General features: G+C 40.5%; 1 protein-coding gene and 1 long non-coding RNA gene across 10 annotated transcripts in view; one reads left to right on the forward strand and one right to left on the reverse strand.

Annotated features, from left to right (window-relative positions):
- The window catches only part of MACROD2 (mono-ADP ribosylhydrolase 2), a 993,596-nt gene that overhangs the window by 132,585 nt on the left and 843,111 nt on the right, over positions 1-17,900 (forward strand). For all 9 annotated transcript variants that reach the window (XM_083495642.1, XM_083495644.1, XM_083495646.1 and 6 more), the window contains exon 4: positions 6,381-6,410. In XM_083495642.1, coding sequence (XP_083351768.1) covers positions 6,381-6,410 — 30 coding nt within the window. The remainder of the gene's footprint in view (positions 1-6,380; positions 6,411-17,900) is intronic.
- LOC310703463 lies at positions 5,286-8,562 on the reverse strand. Its single transcript, XR_014524152.1, has 3 exons — positions 7,808-8,562; positions 6,113-6,431; positions 5,286-5,958 (listed from the first exon to the last, which is right to left on the reverse strand). It is a non-coding gene; the product is annotated as an uncharacterized lncRNA (long non-coding RNA).

Raw genomic sequence — 17,900 nt, forward strand, 5'->3', positions numbered from 1 at the left:
GATTCAGATGCTTTCCTCAAAAAAGATGATTGTGGGAGGGCGGGAACAAGTGTTACCTGAAACACATTCTTACTTTTCCGTGGTGATCCTCCCTGATGCAAGAGCAGGCATACCTTTCTGGGTTCAATTCATGCCTTTAAGCATTTAAAAGCCTCTTTTCTCCTACAACTAACTGTTGCTTGTGCATGAAGAAAGAGTGCTTTTATTCTGTGATACTTCTTGTGTTATGCATTGGAGGTTATCACCATGTAAGTAGGAGGTACAGTGGTGCCCCGCAAGACGAAATTAATTCGTTCCGCAATTTTTGTCGTCTAGCGAATTTTTCGTCTTGCGAAGCACGAAATCCCATAGGAATGCATTGAAAATCAATTAATGCGTTCCTATGGTCAAAAAAAGTCCAAACAAAGCCAAATTTGGTACAACAACAGTTTATTAACTGCTCTTTAAAGTCACACATACTGTAAAGAGCAGTTCAAAAATTTAAGGGAAAATAAATAAACTTTATAAACATGACAGAAATACATTTAAAAATCAACAAAGTACAGTATACAGACATTTTCTAAGACTCTGGGGGAGCACTTGAAGAAGGCTCCTCTTCCACTCTTTGCTTCTTGGTCAAGAACCTGTCCATTGTCTGCTGCTTCATCCGCCTTTTCAGCAGCTCCCTGAAATACGACATGACCCTCGTATCATAAAAGTTCCCAGCGTCATGTGCCACGTGCTTCTCATGGTGGTGTAGATCTGCAAAAGTCTGCACCTCCTTCCACCTCTGGCAAATGTCCCTCAGTCTTTCGGAGGACAGCCGTTCCCCAGTTGCTTCCTCCTCTTCCAGTGAGGCCTGCTCCTGCGCAGCCTCTGCCTGCAGTTCGACCAGCTCCTGGGTGGTCAGCTCGTCGTCGTGCCCCTCTACCAGCTCGCAGACGTCCTCCTCCGTGACCTCCAGGCCCATGGTCCTCCCCAAGGCAACAATGTCCTGCACCACTGTTGACTCTGGTGCATCAGAGTCACTTGGTGCCACACAGTCCGGCCACAGGTTGCGCCAAGCGCAATTCAAATTTCTCTGGCTGATCCCTTTCCAGGCCGTGTTGACCATCTTCAAGCAGGTGGCGATGTCGAAGTGGTCCTTCCAGAATTCCCGCAGGGTGATGGTGGTGCAGTCAGTCACCTCGAAGCATCGCCTGAAAAGCTCCTTGGTGTAGAGTTTTTTGAAATTGGCGATGACCTGCTGATCCATCGGCTGGAGCAGTGGCGTGGTGTTAGGCGGCAGGAACATGATGTTGATGAAGCTGAACTCCTCCAACAAGTCCACCTCAAGGCCTTTAGGATGGGCAGGAGCATTGTCCATCAGAAGCAAAACCTTCAGCGGCAGGTCGTTGTCCAGCAGGTACTGCTTGACAGCAGGGCCAAAAGCAAGATTGACCCAGTCCACAAACAGCACACGTGTGACCCAAGCCTTGCTGTTGGATCGCCACATGACACTCAGCCGCTCCTTGTCGATCTTGTGTCTCTTGAAGGCCCGTGGGTTCTCCGAGTGGTACACCAGCAGGGGCTTGATCTTCAGGTCGCCGCTTGCGTTGGCACAGAAGAGCAGGGTCAGACGGTCCTTCATGGGCTTGTGGCCAGGCAGCCTGGACTCCTCCTGAGTGATGAAAGTCCTTTTGGGCATCCTCTTCCAAAACAGCCCGGTCTCGTCGCAGTTGAAGACCTGCTGCGGAACGTAGCCCTCCGTCTTCACAAGCTCCAGGAACTCCGCTGCAAAGTCTTCAGCCGCAGGAACATCAGAACTGGCAGCCTCTCCATGCCTGACCACGCTGTGGATGCCAGATCTCGTCTTGAACCGGTCAAACCAACCTCTGCTAGCCTTGAAGACTTCTGGCTCGGCTGAGGTTCCTGGCTGATCCCGGATGAGGTCAGCATGCAAGGCCTTGGCCTTCTCACAAATGACGGCCTCAGACACTGTGTCCCCTGCACGCTGCTTCTCTTCTATCCAGATGAGCAGCAACTTCTCGACCTCCTCCAGGACAGCTGGGCGGTTCCTCACGATCCTGGTGACTCCCTTGGCTGCATCAGTCGCCATGATCTTCTCCCTCATCTTCAGGATGGTCCCGATGGTCGATGGGTTCCTGCCGTACTCCCTGGCGATGTCCGTCACACGCATTCCGCCGTCGTGCTTCCGAATGATGTCCTTCTTCATCTCCAGCGTCACCTTCTCCTTCTTCCTCTCGCCGGCCACCGCAGGAGCAGTCTTCTTGGGTCCCATGGCAGCACAGGTCCTACCTTCGTAAACTAAGAAACAGGAAAAAAAATCAGTGATGTGCTTCAAACCCAAAAAATACAAAAGCACCCAGCCACCCACCACACAGAAATTAAAACCCAGAACCAAGGCCTTGAATCCCAAGCACCCCAACCCCAAATCCAAAATCCCAAAAACCCCCAAAAAAGTTTTAAAAGTTGAGCTTACCAAATGGATGAAAGAAGTTCTGGAAAAGCTTCAGCAATCAACCACCGAAGTCCTCAGGAACCTCAAATGGCTGTAAAAAAAGTTTAGGAAAAGCTTCAAAAATCACCAATGTCTTCAAAAACCTCAACTGCTCCCACAGACACGCACCAACCCACCCATAACACAGAAATTGCAAACCCCTCCTCAACTGCTCCCCCAGCCCCTCCCCTACTGCTGCAAACCCCTCCTCAACTGCTCCCCCAGCCCCTCCCCTACTGCTGCAAACCCCTCCACAACTGCTTCCCCACCCAGACAAAAAAAAATTCAAAAAATAACAACATGGCCAGCACTCAGAAATTCAAATTCAGAAAAAAAAATTTGAAAAAAAACAGCCATGCCCAATGGTCACAGAAAATCATAAAAATTCCCCAAAAACCCCCACATGGTCCCAGATTTCTGCAGAAACCTCCCCCACTGTTCCCCTAGCCAGCCAGCACTCAGAAATTCAAACTCAGAAAAAAATTTTCGAAAAAAAACAGCCATGCCTAGTGGTCACAGAAAATCATAAAAATTCCCAAAAAAACCCCACAAGCCCCCAGATTTCTGCAGAAACCTCCCCCACTGTTCCCCTAGCCAGCCAGCACTCAGAAATTCAAACTCAGAAAATTTTCCAAAAAAAAACAGCCATGCCCAATGGTCACAGAAAATCATAAAAATTCCCAAAAAACCCCCACAAGCCCCCAGATTTCTGCAGAAACCTCCCCCACTGTTCCCCTAGCCAGCCAGCACTCAGAAATTCAAATTCAGAAAAAAAAATTTGAAAAAAAACAGCCATGCCCAATGGTCACAGAAAATCATAAAAATTCCCAAAAAACCCCCACATGGTCCCAGATTTCTGCAGAAACCTCCCCCACTGTTCCCCCAGCCAGCCAGCACTCAGAAATTCAAACTCAGAAATTTTTTTTTGAAAAAAAACAGCCATGCCTAGTGGTCACAGAAAATCATAAAAATTCCCCCAAAACCCCCACATGGTCCCAGATTTCTGCAGAAACCTCCCCCACTGTTCCCCTAGCCAGCCAGCACTCAGAAATTCAAATTCAGAAAAAAAAATTTGAAAAAAAACAGCCATGCCCAATGGTCACAGAAAATCATAAAAATTCCCAAAAAACCCCCACAAGCCCCCAGATTTCTGCAGAAACCTCCCCCACTGTTCCCCTAGCCAGCCAGCACTCAGAAATTCAAACTCAGAAAATTTTTTTTGAAAAAAAACAGCCATGCCCAATGGTCACAGAAAATCATAAAAATTCCCCAAAAACCCCCACATGGTCCCAGATTTCTGCAGAAACCTCCCCCACTGTTCCCCTAGCCAGCCAGCACTCAGAAATTCAAACTCAGAAAAATTTTCAAAAAAAAACAGCCATGCCTAGTGGTCACAGAAAATCATAAAAATTCCCAAAAAAAACCCACAAGCCCCCAGATTTCTGCAGAAACCTCCCCCACTGTTCCCCTAGCCAGCCAGCACTCAGAAATTCAAACTCAGAAAAATTTTCAAAAAAAAACAGCCATGCCTAGTGGTCACAGAAAATCATAAAAATTCCCAAAAAAAACCCACAAGCCCCCAGATTTCTGCAGAAACCTCCCCCACTGTTCCCCTAGCCAGCCAGCACTCAGAAATTCAAACTCAGAAAAATTTTCAAAAAAAAAACAGCCATGCCTAGTGGTCACAGAAAATCATAAAAATTCCCAAAAAAAACCCACAAGCCCCCAGATTTCTGCAGAAACCTCCCCCACTGTTCCCCTAGCCAGCCAGCACTCAGAAATTCAAACTCAGAAAAATTTTCAAAAAAAAACAGCCATGCCTAGTGGTCACAGAAAATCATAAAAATTCCCAAAAAAAACCCACAAGCCCCCAGATTTCTGCAGAAACCTCCCCCACTGTTCCCCTAGCCAGCCAGCACTCAGAAATTCAAACTCAGAAAAATTTTCAAAAATAAGCAACCTGGCACAATGGTCACAGAAAATCATAAAAATTCCCCAAAAAGGCCCACAAGCCCCCAGATTATCGCAAACCCCTTCCCAACACCAAGTCCTTGAATCCCAAACACCCCAACCCAAAATCCAAAACCCCCCCAAAAAGTTTTAAAAGTTTAACTTACCAAATGGATGAAAGAGAAGTTCTGGAAAAGTTCTGGAAAAGTTTTGGAAAATCTTCAAAAGTGAGCAAAGTCTGATAAAAGGCTACCAAACCACGTGCTAACAGTTGCTCCTCGAAGCCAAGTCGCAACTGCAGCTGCTCAAGCTAAGCACCCTTGGTTTTAACGGTTTTTACACAAAGGAAACAATGTCGCGAGACGTTTTCGTTTTGCGAAGCAAGCCCATAGGGGAATTCGTCTTGCGAGGCAAATCGCGGACAAAAAAACCTTTCGTCTAGCGAGTTTTTTGTCTTGCGAGGCATTCGTCTTGCGGGGCACTACTGTAGTTACTATTTTGGGTTCGTTAAATCTGCAGTTAAATTTTTTAGTCTTTGATATATGTAAAATGCCTAGTGAACATGTAACAGAGATATATGTACATGTTCACATGTACAAAATTCATATGTACAAAATCATAGGTACAAAATTTTGAGTGCAAGATAATGTGCAAGGACACCCTGTGTGCTTCTCTGTTGTCACATTTTAAAATTGGCAATTTGGTCTCAGTGTGAGAGGTTTTGTGAGCTGATTTCAAGGACTAGAGTTTGAGATGAAATAAGCAAAAACTCCCATACACTTGAGGGAGATATACTGCATTAGCAGAATGATGGATTTAGATGACATTTTGGGGGGGGGGGTTAGTACTCTCCTCCTTTGGTTTCTAGTTTTCTTCTGTTGTAATGTTTAAACAAATGTTGATTGATTATACAGAGGTGAAAGTGATATCTTAACAAATACATCTGCTGTGATAGTAATGTGGATTTTGGTTTGTTTGTGTGCTCATGGATATGATTTTACATGCATTACTTAAAGTAGAAATCTTTAATAGGCTTATCAGCAGTAAACATTATATTTGCTTGATTGTTTATTTATGTAACGATAATTTTTACCCTTTCTGACGCATGCCCAATCGCTCTAGGCAACTTACAACAAATAGATTACAGTTTCACAATAAATATCAAGTCAGAATGTAATGGAGGTAGAGGGGGCAGGACGGATAAATCTGTCTTTTCAGATGTCATGGATAGAGTATTTCTTCTGGTGATTAACTGTGACGCTCTGAACTCCTGGGACTCCTGCTGAGAAATAGGTGATATGGAAAATTTACCTCGAGTTTAGAGGTGGGTAAGTAGCCTTGTGCTCACCCACAAAATCAACTGTGCCTCCTGAGCATTAAAGTCAAATGCTCAGAATTCTTCCAGGAGGTTCCCTCAAGGTTTAACTTTACACTTGAAGGTTACAATGCCAGACTCAGCACAGGCACTGGGGGATTCTAGCAACAGTGGGAAAGATCTGGATAGGTCTTTACTTATGCAAGAAATGGCACTCTACGCATTCTCAGTGGCGTAGCGTGGGTTGTCAGCACCCGGGGCAAGGCAAGTAATTTGCGTCCCCTAACCCGTGGATTTGCGCCCCCTAACCCTAGCCCCCAGATGTTGCGCCCGGTGCGGCCGGCCCCCCTGCACCCCCCACGCTACACCACTGTGCATTCTTCCCCACACAGGTTCATGGGCCTTGCCTTGACAACTAAATCTGTGACTGTACTGTTATTTCATTTTTGTCTACATAGAAATAGAAGCTGCATATTGTTTTGTATGTAATGTTTAATTTAAACTTTGCCTAAAGTCCTTGTGTTAACAGAGAAGGTGGACTGGCTTTATTTTTGTTTTTGTATTGTTAGAGAATATTTTAAAAAACAACACACATCTTGCTCTGATGTAATTCTTGGTTCTCTTGTTCTTCCACAGCTAATTCAAGTCTTCTCGGAGGTGGCGGTGGTAAGTTTGGCCTCTTTTCTCCTAAGTGTTGCAAGAAACAAAAAGTATTTTTTTGAAATAAAACTCAATCAACAGAACATCTAGACTGAATAAACAGGCAAGAATTTGACCACATGCTATAAATTTAAACATCTTCAATTTTTACAATACAGATAATCACTATACATCCTGTCTAGCAGAGGCTAGGAGTTGTTTTTGAGTATGGTAATTATGTAAAATAACTCATAGGTTGGTATCACTATAATCTGACTAATCCCCAACATAAATGCAAAATGCCTACTTTGTTGAAGGTTCATTTCATATTGGAAGAATTCAGTTTGGGGAAGAAGAAGTTGAAGGGGCAGTAGGTAGGAGTGTTGGGCTTGTGAATAATTTGCCATCAGTGGTTGTTTCTGTTTTAGATGTATTGTAAATTATTTCAAGAAGAATCTCAACTGATACTTAAGGGTTTTTTGTGCTTTACTTGCTCTGAACTGGTGAGAGGCAAAATAACTTGACACATGATAATGCCATTTCTCTTATTGCTTAGAGAAATTCTAACATATACCTCTCCACTTCCTTTCCCTTATCTTGCTTTTTGTATTAAAAGCTTTGCAAAGTGTATATAACAGGTTTTTTGAGGTGTGGAGGGGAAATTATGCTCCTATGGGTGTGGAACGTGGGGGGGTGGGATATGGAGGAAACAGAAAGTCTCTGATAGATATGTTATAAATACTAAAGCAGTAGTCACATTTTCTAAGCTTCTGTCTTGGCTATAGTTATAAGGGTCTGATGATCTTCTGCAGATGGAAAGGGGGAAACCATTTTAAAAGCTGAAGGACCTTTGATGCTTTTAGTGTTGGAATCATTCTAAGCATTGTACTTGTATGGTTGAAAGCTTTGAAGATTGACCATTTTGAGATCAATATGTGCTGGTTTGGTTCTCAAATGCATTTGTTGCATCATTGAGATGGAAATAATATTTTAGGTACAAACCTAACCTTATTTGTGGATGAGGTGACTATTACTTTTATTATGGGACCAGGGAGAGTGCGCCAAATGCAATGATTTCGGTCCCTGCAGCCCTGAAGCTGCCTCTGGAAGCAGCTTTTGATATGCTCTGAGTTTTGACAGTTCAGGATGTAGCAGAAACATGTGATGTTGGGAAAGTCTCTGTCTTAAATGTGCCATATATCTCACAGCATTATCAAATGCTATGTAAGATATTTGCCAGCCTATATCTGCCATGTGGTCCTTTTGGTTCTAATGGCGCTGCAATTTGAAAGTATGTGAGAACTAATGAGGGGCAAAGAAAGTGTAATAACAAATTTGACTCAAAAGACCAGAAAGCTCAGATTAATTCTGGTAGGCTACACAGTATTTATTTATATCCAATATTTTTAAACATTTATTCCTACCTTTGGGGTAATTGTGTGATGCTCCTCATTCTTACAATAAGTGAGATGAGATGAATTTTATTCCTCAGAGAGCTTGGATTGGATTTGCATAGGTACTTGGTACTTTCATCTTGCTAAAGAGCACTTCAGTCATTACCCACAAATGCTGATCATTTTTACTTCAGATTGACAGTAAGGCTTTTTGTCACATTTTCCTGGTTTAACAGCAGTTGTTTTTTCTAGAGGTATTGTAACCATTTCCTGCCAGTTAAAAGCAGAGGCAGAATACCTTTCTCCTAGCTATGCTTACTCCCCACCCCAAACCTTTTCATATCCAAAGAATTAAAAAATATGGACACAACAATATACCAAAGCTAATCAGTTTGAAGTCCTATTGATTTCAATACCAGAGATTTAAGAACATGCTTAATCCTCTGATTGAGATCATTGGGACATAAGTTTTGACTAGGTCATGATCCATATGTCTACATTTTAACCTTGACTCCTATCATTATTTGGATACTTAATAAGCTTGTTAAGACAATGAGACCAGGGCATGAGCGTAACACTACTCTCTCTAATAGTGATTCCCATATTTCCTCTGACAGTGGAGGTAAAATATAGCCATAATAGGTGGGAGCCACTGATAATCTTATCCTCAATGAATTTGTCTAATCCTTTTTATAGCCATCTATGGCGTTTGCCTGTTCGTTTGAAAATGTCTGTACAGGGGGAGAGAAAGGGTTAACAGGTAGACCAATTGAAAAGCCAGAGGTGGAGCCTACCTGTTTTTAAAAGGGCTTAGCCCGAGGTTTGGGGTGTGGGTAGTTGGCTGGTTTTAATGGGTTGGTTGGTTGGGAAAGGCAGTTGGAAAAGCAGTTGGCAGACAGTTGGAAACAGAGAGACAGTTAGTACAGTTGGTTCTTGTGTGAGGGGAGGTAGAAGAGTTAGAGACAGGATAAAATAAGATGAAGAAGGTAAAGAGTAACAACGTTTTGAATGCAGTTAAAATCTATTTGTGTCTGCAATAAACTACACTCTTGTTTGTTAAGAACCTGACTGAGACTAAGTGATTTACTGGGGAGGACCTGGTTGGTGGCAGCGAATTAGTGGTGTACAGGTCAATAGTCCGTGAGACGACCGGGGGCTCCATACGAACGCCACACCATTCAAGTTGGTGGCCACCACTACCTCTTGTGAGAGGTGTCCCAGTCCAGTTCTATATTTTAGCAATCTCCAGAATAGAGTCATAATACCAGCTGTGTTCTGAAAGCCATTATTTTGGTAATTTATAATTTGAATGCTTTATTAAGGAGAAGTTTGGGAAACAATTTTTTAAAAGAATTGATTAGTATTCTTTGTATTTCACTTTTCAGATCTTAATTAATTTCATTATATCCATCAGTTAAGTGTCTCGATGTTTCTTTCTTGCTTTCTTTTTGCTGGTAGGTACGAGTGTATTGCCTAGACACAGACTGTTGCTAAAAATGAATTGACTGCATAAAATATTTGACCTGGGGGCATTTTTTCTCCTCCTGTGACTTGACATGGCTGCTAAAGTTTGTCAGTGTGGCACAGAAGAAATCAGACATCTGCCAGGGGTCCTTTGATAAGCTTTATTACCTGCCTGAGGACAAAGCAGATAACTGAAATTTCCCCTAAGGGTAAACCTTATGAACCGTGCAGCAAATTACACTTACATTTTTTGTCAGAAATCCCAGGAATACATATCCGACAGAGTGGAATTGTAGACTGTTCTTTCCCTAGGTTTTGAGGAAGTCCCTTAGGCCTTTCATATAGTCTCATAAGAACACAATACAATGAAAATATCTGGAAATCTACCGTAATTGAGACAGTCTGTCCATTAGCTCATTTGTGAGATTGCACTGCACTCACAATCAGGCATTTCACTTGAGCAGTTGTTTGTGCAACTGAGCCTGTGCCTTGCAGATAGACTACCTAAATTGGTTCTAACAGAAACTTCTTCCTTGCATTTTACATAGACAGTTCTACCCAAAATTCTGGGGAAGTGAGAACCTCTTTTGTGTGATAACATTCTGGTTTAATAAACCTATTTAATAATAAACTGAGATTAGATTCATTCATTTATTTTATAGATCACTCTCATGGAATAAGTTGTTTAGGGCAGTCATACAACATTCTTCCCTAAATCTTTGTAAGACAGATATGTTCCTTCTGGGGATGAATCAAATCTTGCAAATCTGGCATTGCAGTGAGAGGTGCTGTTACTTGACCCATTTTCAGTTTGTCTTGTAAATAGTCCTTGTAGGAGAAAATGAGAGTTATTTCACAAATGAATATCATTTCTTTGTTGGTAACTTAGTGTTCACTGGTGTTCACCATTACATGATTAATGCACATATGTCTATGTCACATGTGAGCCACCCAAAGCCAATAACTAAAATCATTGGCAAAAATGAGAGAAAGAACTAAGTGTTTAGCTTTAGCTGACTAGCAGCCTTCATATTTCCATTATAATATCCATTATATGAAACAGAAGGCATGGATATATTGAAATCTTACAAGATGGATGGTATTTCTAAAACTGCCAATGTTATGTTTAGCATGTAGCAGTTCCTACAAACCCCTTTCTGAGAATAATAGCATCACGAGATACCCGTATGAAACAGGTGGTATCTGATAGTGAATTGTACATTTGGGCTGCCATCCACCCGGATTTTCCTAACTGATGTCAGGGGGTTTCCTTAAAAAAAAAAGGCAAAATAAAAAGCTCAACAATTCGGGGGGCGGCAGTCCTGGTTTTTACTTTTTGAAATATGGCAACCCTATTCCAGACACTCCAGGCTGACTTGACTTTGTTTAGATTTATACCAGGTATCCCCAAACTCGGCCCTTCAGATGTTTTGGGACTACAACTCCCATCATCCCTGACCACTGGTCCTGTTAGCTAGGGATGATGGGAGTTGTAGTCCCAAAACATCTGGAGGTCCGAGTTTGGGGGTGCCTAATTTATACCTTTTCTGATCACTCCAGCATATGGTTGAAACTGGTCTCACTTATGCAGATCACCTTCCTGTTTCTTAAAATATCCAACCTGACTCTTTCAGATAAAACCAATCCCAAATCAGACCATTTAATTTGGCCCAAACCATAACAATCTCCTTTGCATTAAATTGGAACTATGAACATCAGTTCAGAAGTTACCGTATTTTTCGCTCTATAAGACGCACCAGACCACAAGACGCACCTAGTTTTTGGAGGAGGAAAACAAGGGAAAAAATATTCTGAATCCCAGAAACCAGAACAGCAAGAGGGATTGCTGTGCAGTGAAAGCAGCAATCCCTCTTGCTGTTCTGGCTTCTGGGATAGCTGCGCAGCCTGCATTCGCTCCATAAGACGCACACACATTTCCCCTTACTTTTTAGGAGAGAAAAAGTGAGTCTTATAGAGCAAAAAATACGGTATATATCACCTTAGCAATGTCAAAGTAAACAAGTATTTTTTACTTTAGGAATTTTAATATATTTTTATCAGTTATGAAAACATCTTTAAAAATAACATAAAACCCCTAGAAAATCCAAACAGAAAATCTCTATTCCTCTCTCCTGCTTCAACCCCCAAGCTCCCATCAAAGTCAGTGAGACCTACATACTGTTCCCCAACAGATACTTTTTTATTCATGTACCTTTGAACATTATTGGAAATGGATGGATTTTGGGGGACAGTCACCCCATAAATACTCCAGCAGTTGTAAAACTGGCACTTTTGAAAATGCCACAACTTTTGTAAGATGTCTAACTATCCAACCTTTTTGTACCTTACAATGTAGGTATTTTGACATGGGCTCTTGGACTATGAGAGTTTTGTCTTCTTGCTGATTACATGGTAGGACTCTTGGACATGTTGCTTCCTATAATGAAACCACTAACAAAGAGAGCTATGAAATTTCCCTTTGATGTGTTGTAGGCAGGAAACAATGTATTTCTTTCAGATAACTCACGAATTTGTCTTCTGTTGGCATCTCTGGATATTTTGCAGCTGTACCTAATGGAGTCTCCTGCATGCTTGCTTTTCTCTCATCACTTTCTGGAAGTGAAATCTCTTTACTGATTGTTCTGGTACATGTTTCAAGGTGTGCTTTTCATTCTTCAGTCACCTAGGTCATGAGTGTTGCTGCAACGCCAAACAATGAGTGTTGCTGTGACTTTAAACAAATTACTCCCCATCTGTATCAGGAAAGATGGGAACACTGTATGCTATTGCAGTGTAAAAGTTTGGAAACAGTAATGTTAAAAAAAGAAAACTAACAGATTGCATTTATGTGTGACATGTTTGTCGATAGCCATATTTCAGGGGTTGCATCATTTGTCAAGAAGAATTTGCTAGATTTGCTTCAGGGCATTAAGTAATAAAATTATACTTAATATTCTTCTGTATTAGTAACTGGTTAATGAAAAATACTTTTGAATTGTGGTGCGGTACTAGAAGAAGATGCAAGTAACTACTTTTCAGATTAATACTGCATTTTGTCCTGATTGTGCTTTTTTTGTAGCAAGCTGTGTAGTTCAGCTACCGTTGCTTTGCTTGTAGTGAAGGAGAGCATAATACTAAAGTGAAACAAAAATAAGATTGCATTGTAATATATTAATGATATGATGATGATCATGTACATAGTATCATAGCTAATCATACATCTAAAGACTGAGAAAATGCACCCTAATAAAATGTAAGTATTCTGGATTTTTTTTTATATATAAATAAAATCCTTTCTTAGAACAGCTGATAGATACACAAATTTGGATACACAAATTGGAAGAGGTTTGCTGATAAAACTTTTATTGTGACAGTCCTCATACATTATTATTAAAAAACTGCAAACATAGTATAATTGTTCAAATTACATATCAGCAAATTACATATAGGCAATGAGCAATTAATTAGAGTTCAAATTTCATATTAATGTCAGCTACTTTTGCCCTTGAGAGCTGATCTTTAAGAACTGAATTCATAATTTCAACCCAAAAAGTACCATTGAATAAAAGGTATTTAATTTAGCTGTTCAGAGGTAACATGTTTATTTTGTTTACATATTATATATTTTCTGTTGTCTGTATACCTCTCCACACATGTTTATTGCATGTAAATTGATAGGTGATAATATAGCCAATCACTTTTGAGTACATCGCTCTAGTTATATACTATAGCAATGATCTCTGAAACAGTGACATTGCAGATGCTCATATGAAGAGTGTGACATATACTTTTTCAGTCTCGCTAACTGTTGTGCAGACACTGAAAAAGGTTAGCAAGGATATCAAGTCAGCATACATCAAAATCACATCTATTTATTCATGTGTAGACTCATATTCTTGTTTAAACAGATAACAAAGTTCTTAAGTTTTTTTTGGCTGCACCTGCATTTCATCCATATCATAATTTCATTGGGATACCTTTCACCACTTTAAGTGGCTGCAATTCAGAGAAATTACTGTTCCCTAACTATGTACTTTTTCTGTTGGTTTCAATAGACCTTAGGGTGTGTGTCTTTATTGTTGTTAAATTTCATATTTACTTAAGGAAGTTTCCTGATTTATAGTTAATATAGGAATGAAAGATATGCTAAATAAAGTTAAATAAAATTAAAAGGTTATTGCCAGGCAAAAAAATGTTGCGACTTCTAGTCTTTCCTCACAGCTTGAATCTAAATGAGAGACTTTCCCAGCATTTTCCTTTTTATTGACTATTCCGTCCATTGGCCGCTAACTTCAGATCAAGTTAAATAGCTCCCATTCCTGTACAGATCCCTGCTGTTCACTTCCTTCCATTATGAAAGGGATCCATTAACTTTTGTCCTATCCATAAGATAATTTGTCGTTTTATTATTTTCTTTGGGAGGAGAATGAGGATGGGACACAATTGCCCTAGATCTTCCACATTTATCTATTCGGTGTTGTTCTGTAGTGTTTAAAGCATAGTTAGAAATACTTCACCATAGTCTAAATAAACATCATGAGGTCTTATTTTTAAGATGATTGAAATCACCGAAGGAGATTAGCTTTACAGCAGTTAAAAATTCAGCTGTTCAGTTGAGCAGACTGCTCAGGAAAGAGGATGCTGCTATTTTGGTATTAACTGTAATAGGATTAGTAAGCACTATCTAACAATTGGTAATAATAAAAATGCAGAAATGCATAGATTCCTTCCCTGATTCGAAAGACAAAGTGGAAAATACAGATAAATACAGCAGGAGAAACAGCAACATGCTGGCAAGTAAAGATTATGGCTATGAAAAGACCACACAGCAGTTTACTGCCTATCAGGACAACAACACTTTCTTGATTCAGTATGTATAATAACATGCCAGAGGCCACAGTGATTCCCATGGACACAGTAGCACCCTTCAGGTCTTCCCTGGTACCCACAAAGCTCCACCTTTTCACACTTCCTTTTGGAGGCTCAGAATAATTCTACTGGATCCAACTTTTATGCAGAACCCTCATAAAAGAGGTGTGTGTGTGTGTGTGTGTGCGTGTGTGTGCGTGTGTGTATGTGCACTTGCTTGGAAGAAATGAAGAGATGTGACCAGAGGGTTTTGTGCCCATGGCACTTGCTTAAGAGTCCAAATGTGTCCTAAAATGGTGGACAATTTGTTCTATGTTTGTCAGGCTAATGAACAACTTAAATATATGCTCTTGCCTGATCTTTTCATTTGGCTCTTTTCCATTACATTATCTGACTGGCTAATCTGCCGTTTGTCTTATCCTCCAGTCTGCTGTACTTACGGAGGGTTGTTATACGGTTTAGAACCGTAAATTGTGGTAGCGAACCTCAATGACTATAGGCAGCCTGCTATATGCCTTCCACAAGTTGTATGTGTGTCTTTGTGAGATAGTGAGTGAGCAAATGGGGTGTACGTGTATGGCCATCTGCACCAGTGGTATGTGACCTGTTGAAGGGCTGGGCAAGGGTGAATGTGGCCATTAGGCTGAAAAGGTTAGCCACTCCTGCTTTAATAAAAATGGAAAGCACAGGTGCAGATGCCCTCTTACAGCCAATTCACACTTTTTGCAGCTAAACTATCATGGACAGGATGAGCTAATATCAATGGATAACCATTCTCCCCTCTTGGTCTTTGTCCTGCAATAAAACTTTTACACCTTTAAAAGATGTGCATGGGATGGGGAGTGGAAATAGTAAGAGTGAATGAGGAATGACATTGTGGTTCAACAGTCACTGTCCATTTCACTTGACACCTGAAAGGCAAGAGAAGGAGCTTCTACCACATATTAGATCTCTTCTTCCTACTGCATACCTACATCTCTCCTCACCTTTTAAAAATTATTTGCAAGTATCCTTTTTCTCTTACTCTTCATCAATTGCTTCTGTCACTCAGGTAGGGTTAGATGTACATTGGAAGGGCTGTCTGTTAACCTGGAAAGCCAGTCAGGTAAGACAAAATTTTCTGAATTTCTGGACCCTACCCTTATCCATCCAAAAATGGTCTGTTGGATGTACATGTCATTAATGTTGAAAATTAAATCTTAGCAACTGGCACCATTGACTCAGGCTCACAACTTAATACAGTGAACTCATACAAATTCTCTTACTCAAAAGTGTCATGAACATGTTCTTCAAATGTAGTTTATGTTCTTAATGTTCACTTTTAATATGGTTGATAGTGATACACCAGATATTCTCTGCAGCATGAACTAAGAGACCAGTCTATACTTTCACATAGGGTAACTATGGACTATCTCAGTGGTTGACTCTGTTCCATGATGTTATGTACCATTTATTTTTCTCTTTTCTGTGGAAGGCACTTAGTTCCACAGAATGTCAAGAGCCAGCACTAAATAGTCTAATTGCTTAGCTGGCATTAAGAAGCCCCCAGATGTAGTAATCAGTTCCAGTGTGTAGAATTGTTAATTTGTAGTGAATGGTAAGCATATGGAGCTTATTCAAGAACATTTTGCCTGGGTGTTCTTGTTTAACATTATATTGTGTTGGACTGATAACACAACACTTTTAAAAGAAAGAGCAAATTTATCTTGAAGTATTGGCAAAGGGCAAACTTTACTCAAATTTCCCTAACAAATATTTCTGTAAAGTCATGCAGTGAGCCTATGCTTTGGAATAGTCTTCCAGATTATATGACTTGCATAATAAAATACCCATATTTAGGTTTAATGCACATTTCTCAGGGACAAGATTGCTCATACATCCATTTTTATATTTGTTTTGGCAATATTATTTGAATCTGACAGGTGAATTAGTTCCTCACCAAATAAGATAGAAGATGGTAGATATTCCAATGATTTCTTGCCCAGCCTCTCTCAAACAAGGTAAAAAACCAGGATATTCAACTTGTTTGATATGTGGAAAAATATGCCTAAATTTAAATACAGTGATCATAGGAACTAAATGGCAAAGGGTGGCTTCACAGTGCAGCCAAGATTATGTCTTCTATACTCTAAAGTACTTCATAACTAATTAAGCCATCTCTATATTTATGGACCTATCATTGTCAATTGCAAACGGAATGACTCTGATTTGAACTCATGCAATAAAATAGTACATTTTATATATACAGTGCTAAATCCATACATGCCCTCCATTCATTAGGTCATGTTAGAACAAGTTATTGCTGGGGATGACATCTTACTGTACAGATATATGTTTAAAAGTCACATGTACAGTAAGTCACCTGTAGCTTATGTCTTCATGACCAAGGTCTGACACTTTTTTTGTAGTATTAGACTTTCCCCATCTGTTGCCTTTTTCTTGAATTCAAAGAGCCAAGGAATCTGAATCTACTACTTGCTTTGAATAGATACTTTAAAGTATTTTAGAGCACATCCCCGCTTGTTTTCAGATTCAGTATTTCATGTTTGGCCTTTTTCTTCCACTTGCAAGTTCCAGTTTCAAATTCCACCCTTTTGGATTCCATTTCACAAATGTGTTCAGAGGCTTCCACTTTTAAAGGTGTGCTTTTAACTAACCTGATTATGTGTTGCATCAAAGCCGTGTGTTCCCACTGAACAACTTGAATACCGCAAATGAAATATACATCAATTGATTACAGCATCATATGCTTAGACACTATTTCATCAAAAGGGCACTTTGGGAACAGAAACAGATATGGTGAAACACAGTAAGCTTTGAAAACATCAGATATTATCAAGTTTTAATATATGGGTGTGTAACCCTTAGCCTGTGGGCCCAATTAGACCCACCAGGCCAATGTGATGAGGTCAAACCTACCTGCTCTGTACCTGATGTACTGTATATGACGCCTGGTGTGGGACAGCTGGTTGTCAAGACTTTAAAGCAGAGTGCAGGGCTTTCTGTAGGCACTGACAACCAGCTGGTGTTAGGGTTTGAGGAGAGCCCTGCACAGCTGAATCCCCAATAACCAGCTGAATTTGGCTGATATGCAGCTAAAGGGCTTCCTCCAGCACTTTGAGCACAAACTGCTTTCTGCTGAAAGAAAAAGGGGCTTATTTAAATGCTTTCTTCACAGAGGTGAAAATACTCCATTTTCTAGATTGGTGGTTACAAGGAGCCTCTTTGAAAACTCAATCCCAGCACCAATCTTCTGATCAGCGCTGAAAATGCATCTGATCAGCAGTTACAGCAGCCTGCTTTGAACTTTGTAAGGAGTAATTTTATGTCATCGGATCCCTGTTTTATTATTTTTCTGTGTGTAAGTGCTGACAGTATCCAGTATAGTGTAATGTAGTATGGAAAATAGAGAGGGAATCGTTCCCTCTGCTAGAGGTGGAGTTACCATCTCTATTAGATTGCGATCTCTGTTAGATTGCACTTTTAGTCTTGATTGTAATTAAACTGTACATTGCTAAATAAACCTTAATGGAAACGATAAAAATTTAATAGGAGAATTCTTAATGGGAAGCATTCCTACCGCCAGATGAAAGCCCCCATATGCATTGCAAACAATTTCAAGTGAATCTCATTACTGGATGTAGGAGAATACCTGTGGAGTGCTATAGAATTGCATCTGACTCTGGGCACAGGGAAGCGTTCGTGGGCCAACATATACGATAAGGAAGTGGGAGTGTTGTCTTCTCAAACTCTAGTTGGAGGTGTGTGCGGTGACATTTAGAGAGGGGGA

The sequence above is a fragment of the Podarcis liolepis genome, assembly GCF_965112155.1.
Source record: "Podarcis liolepis genome assembly, chromosome: 3".
NCBI lineage: Eukaryota > Metazoa > Chordata > Lepidosauria > Squamata > Lacertidae > Podarcis > Podarcis liolepis.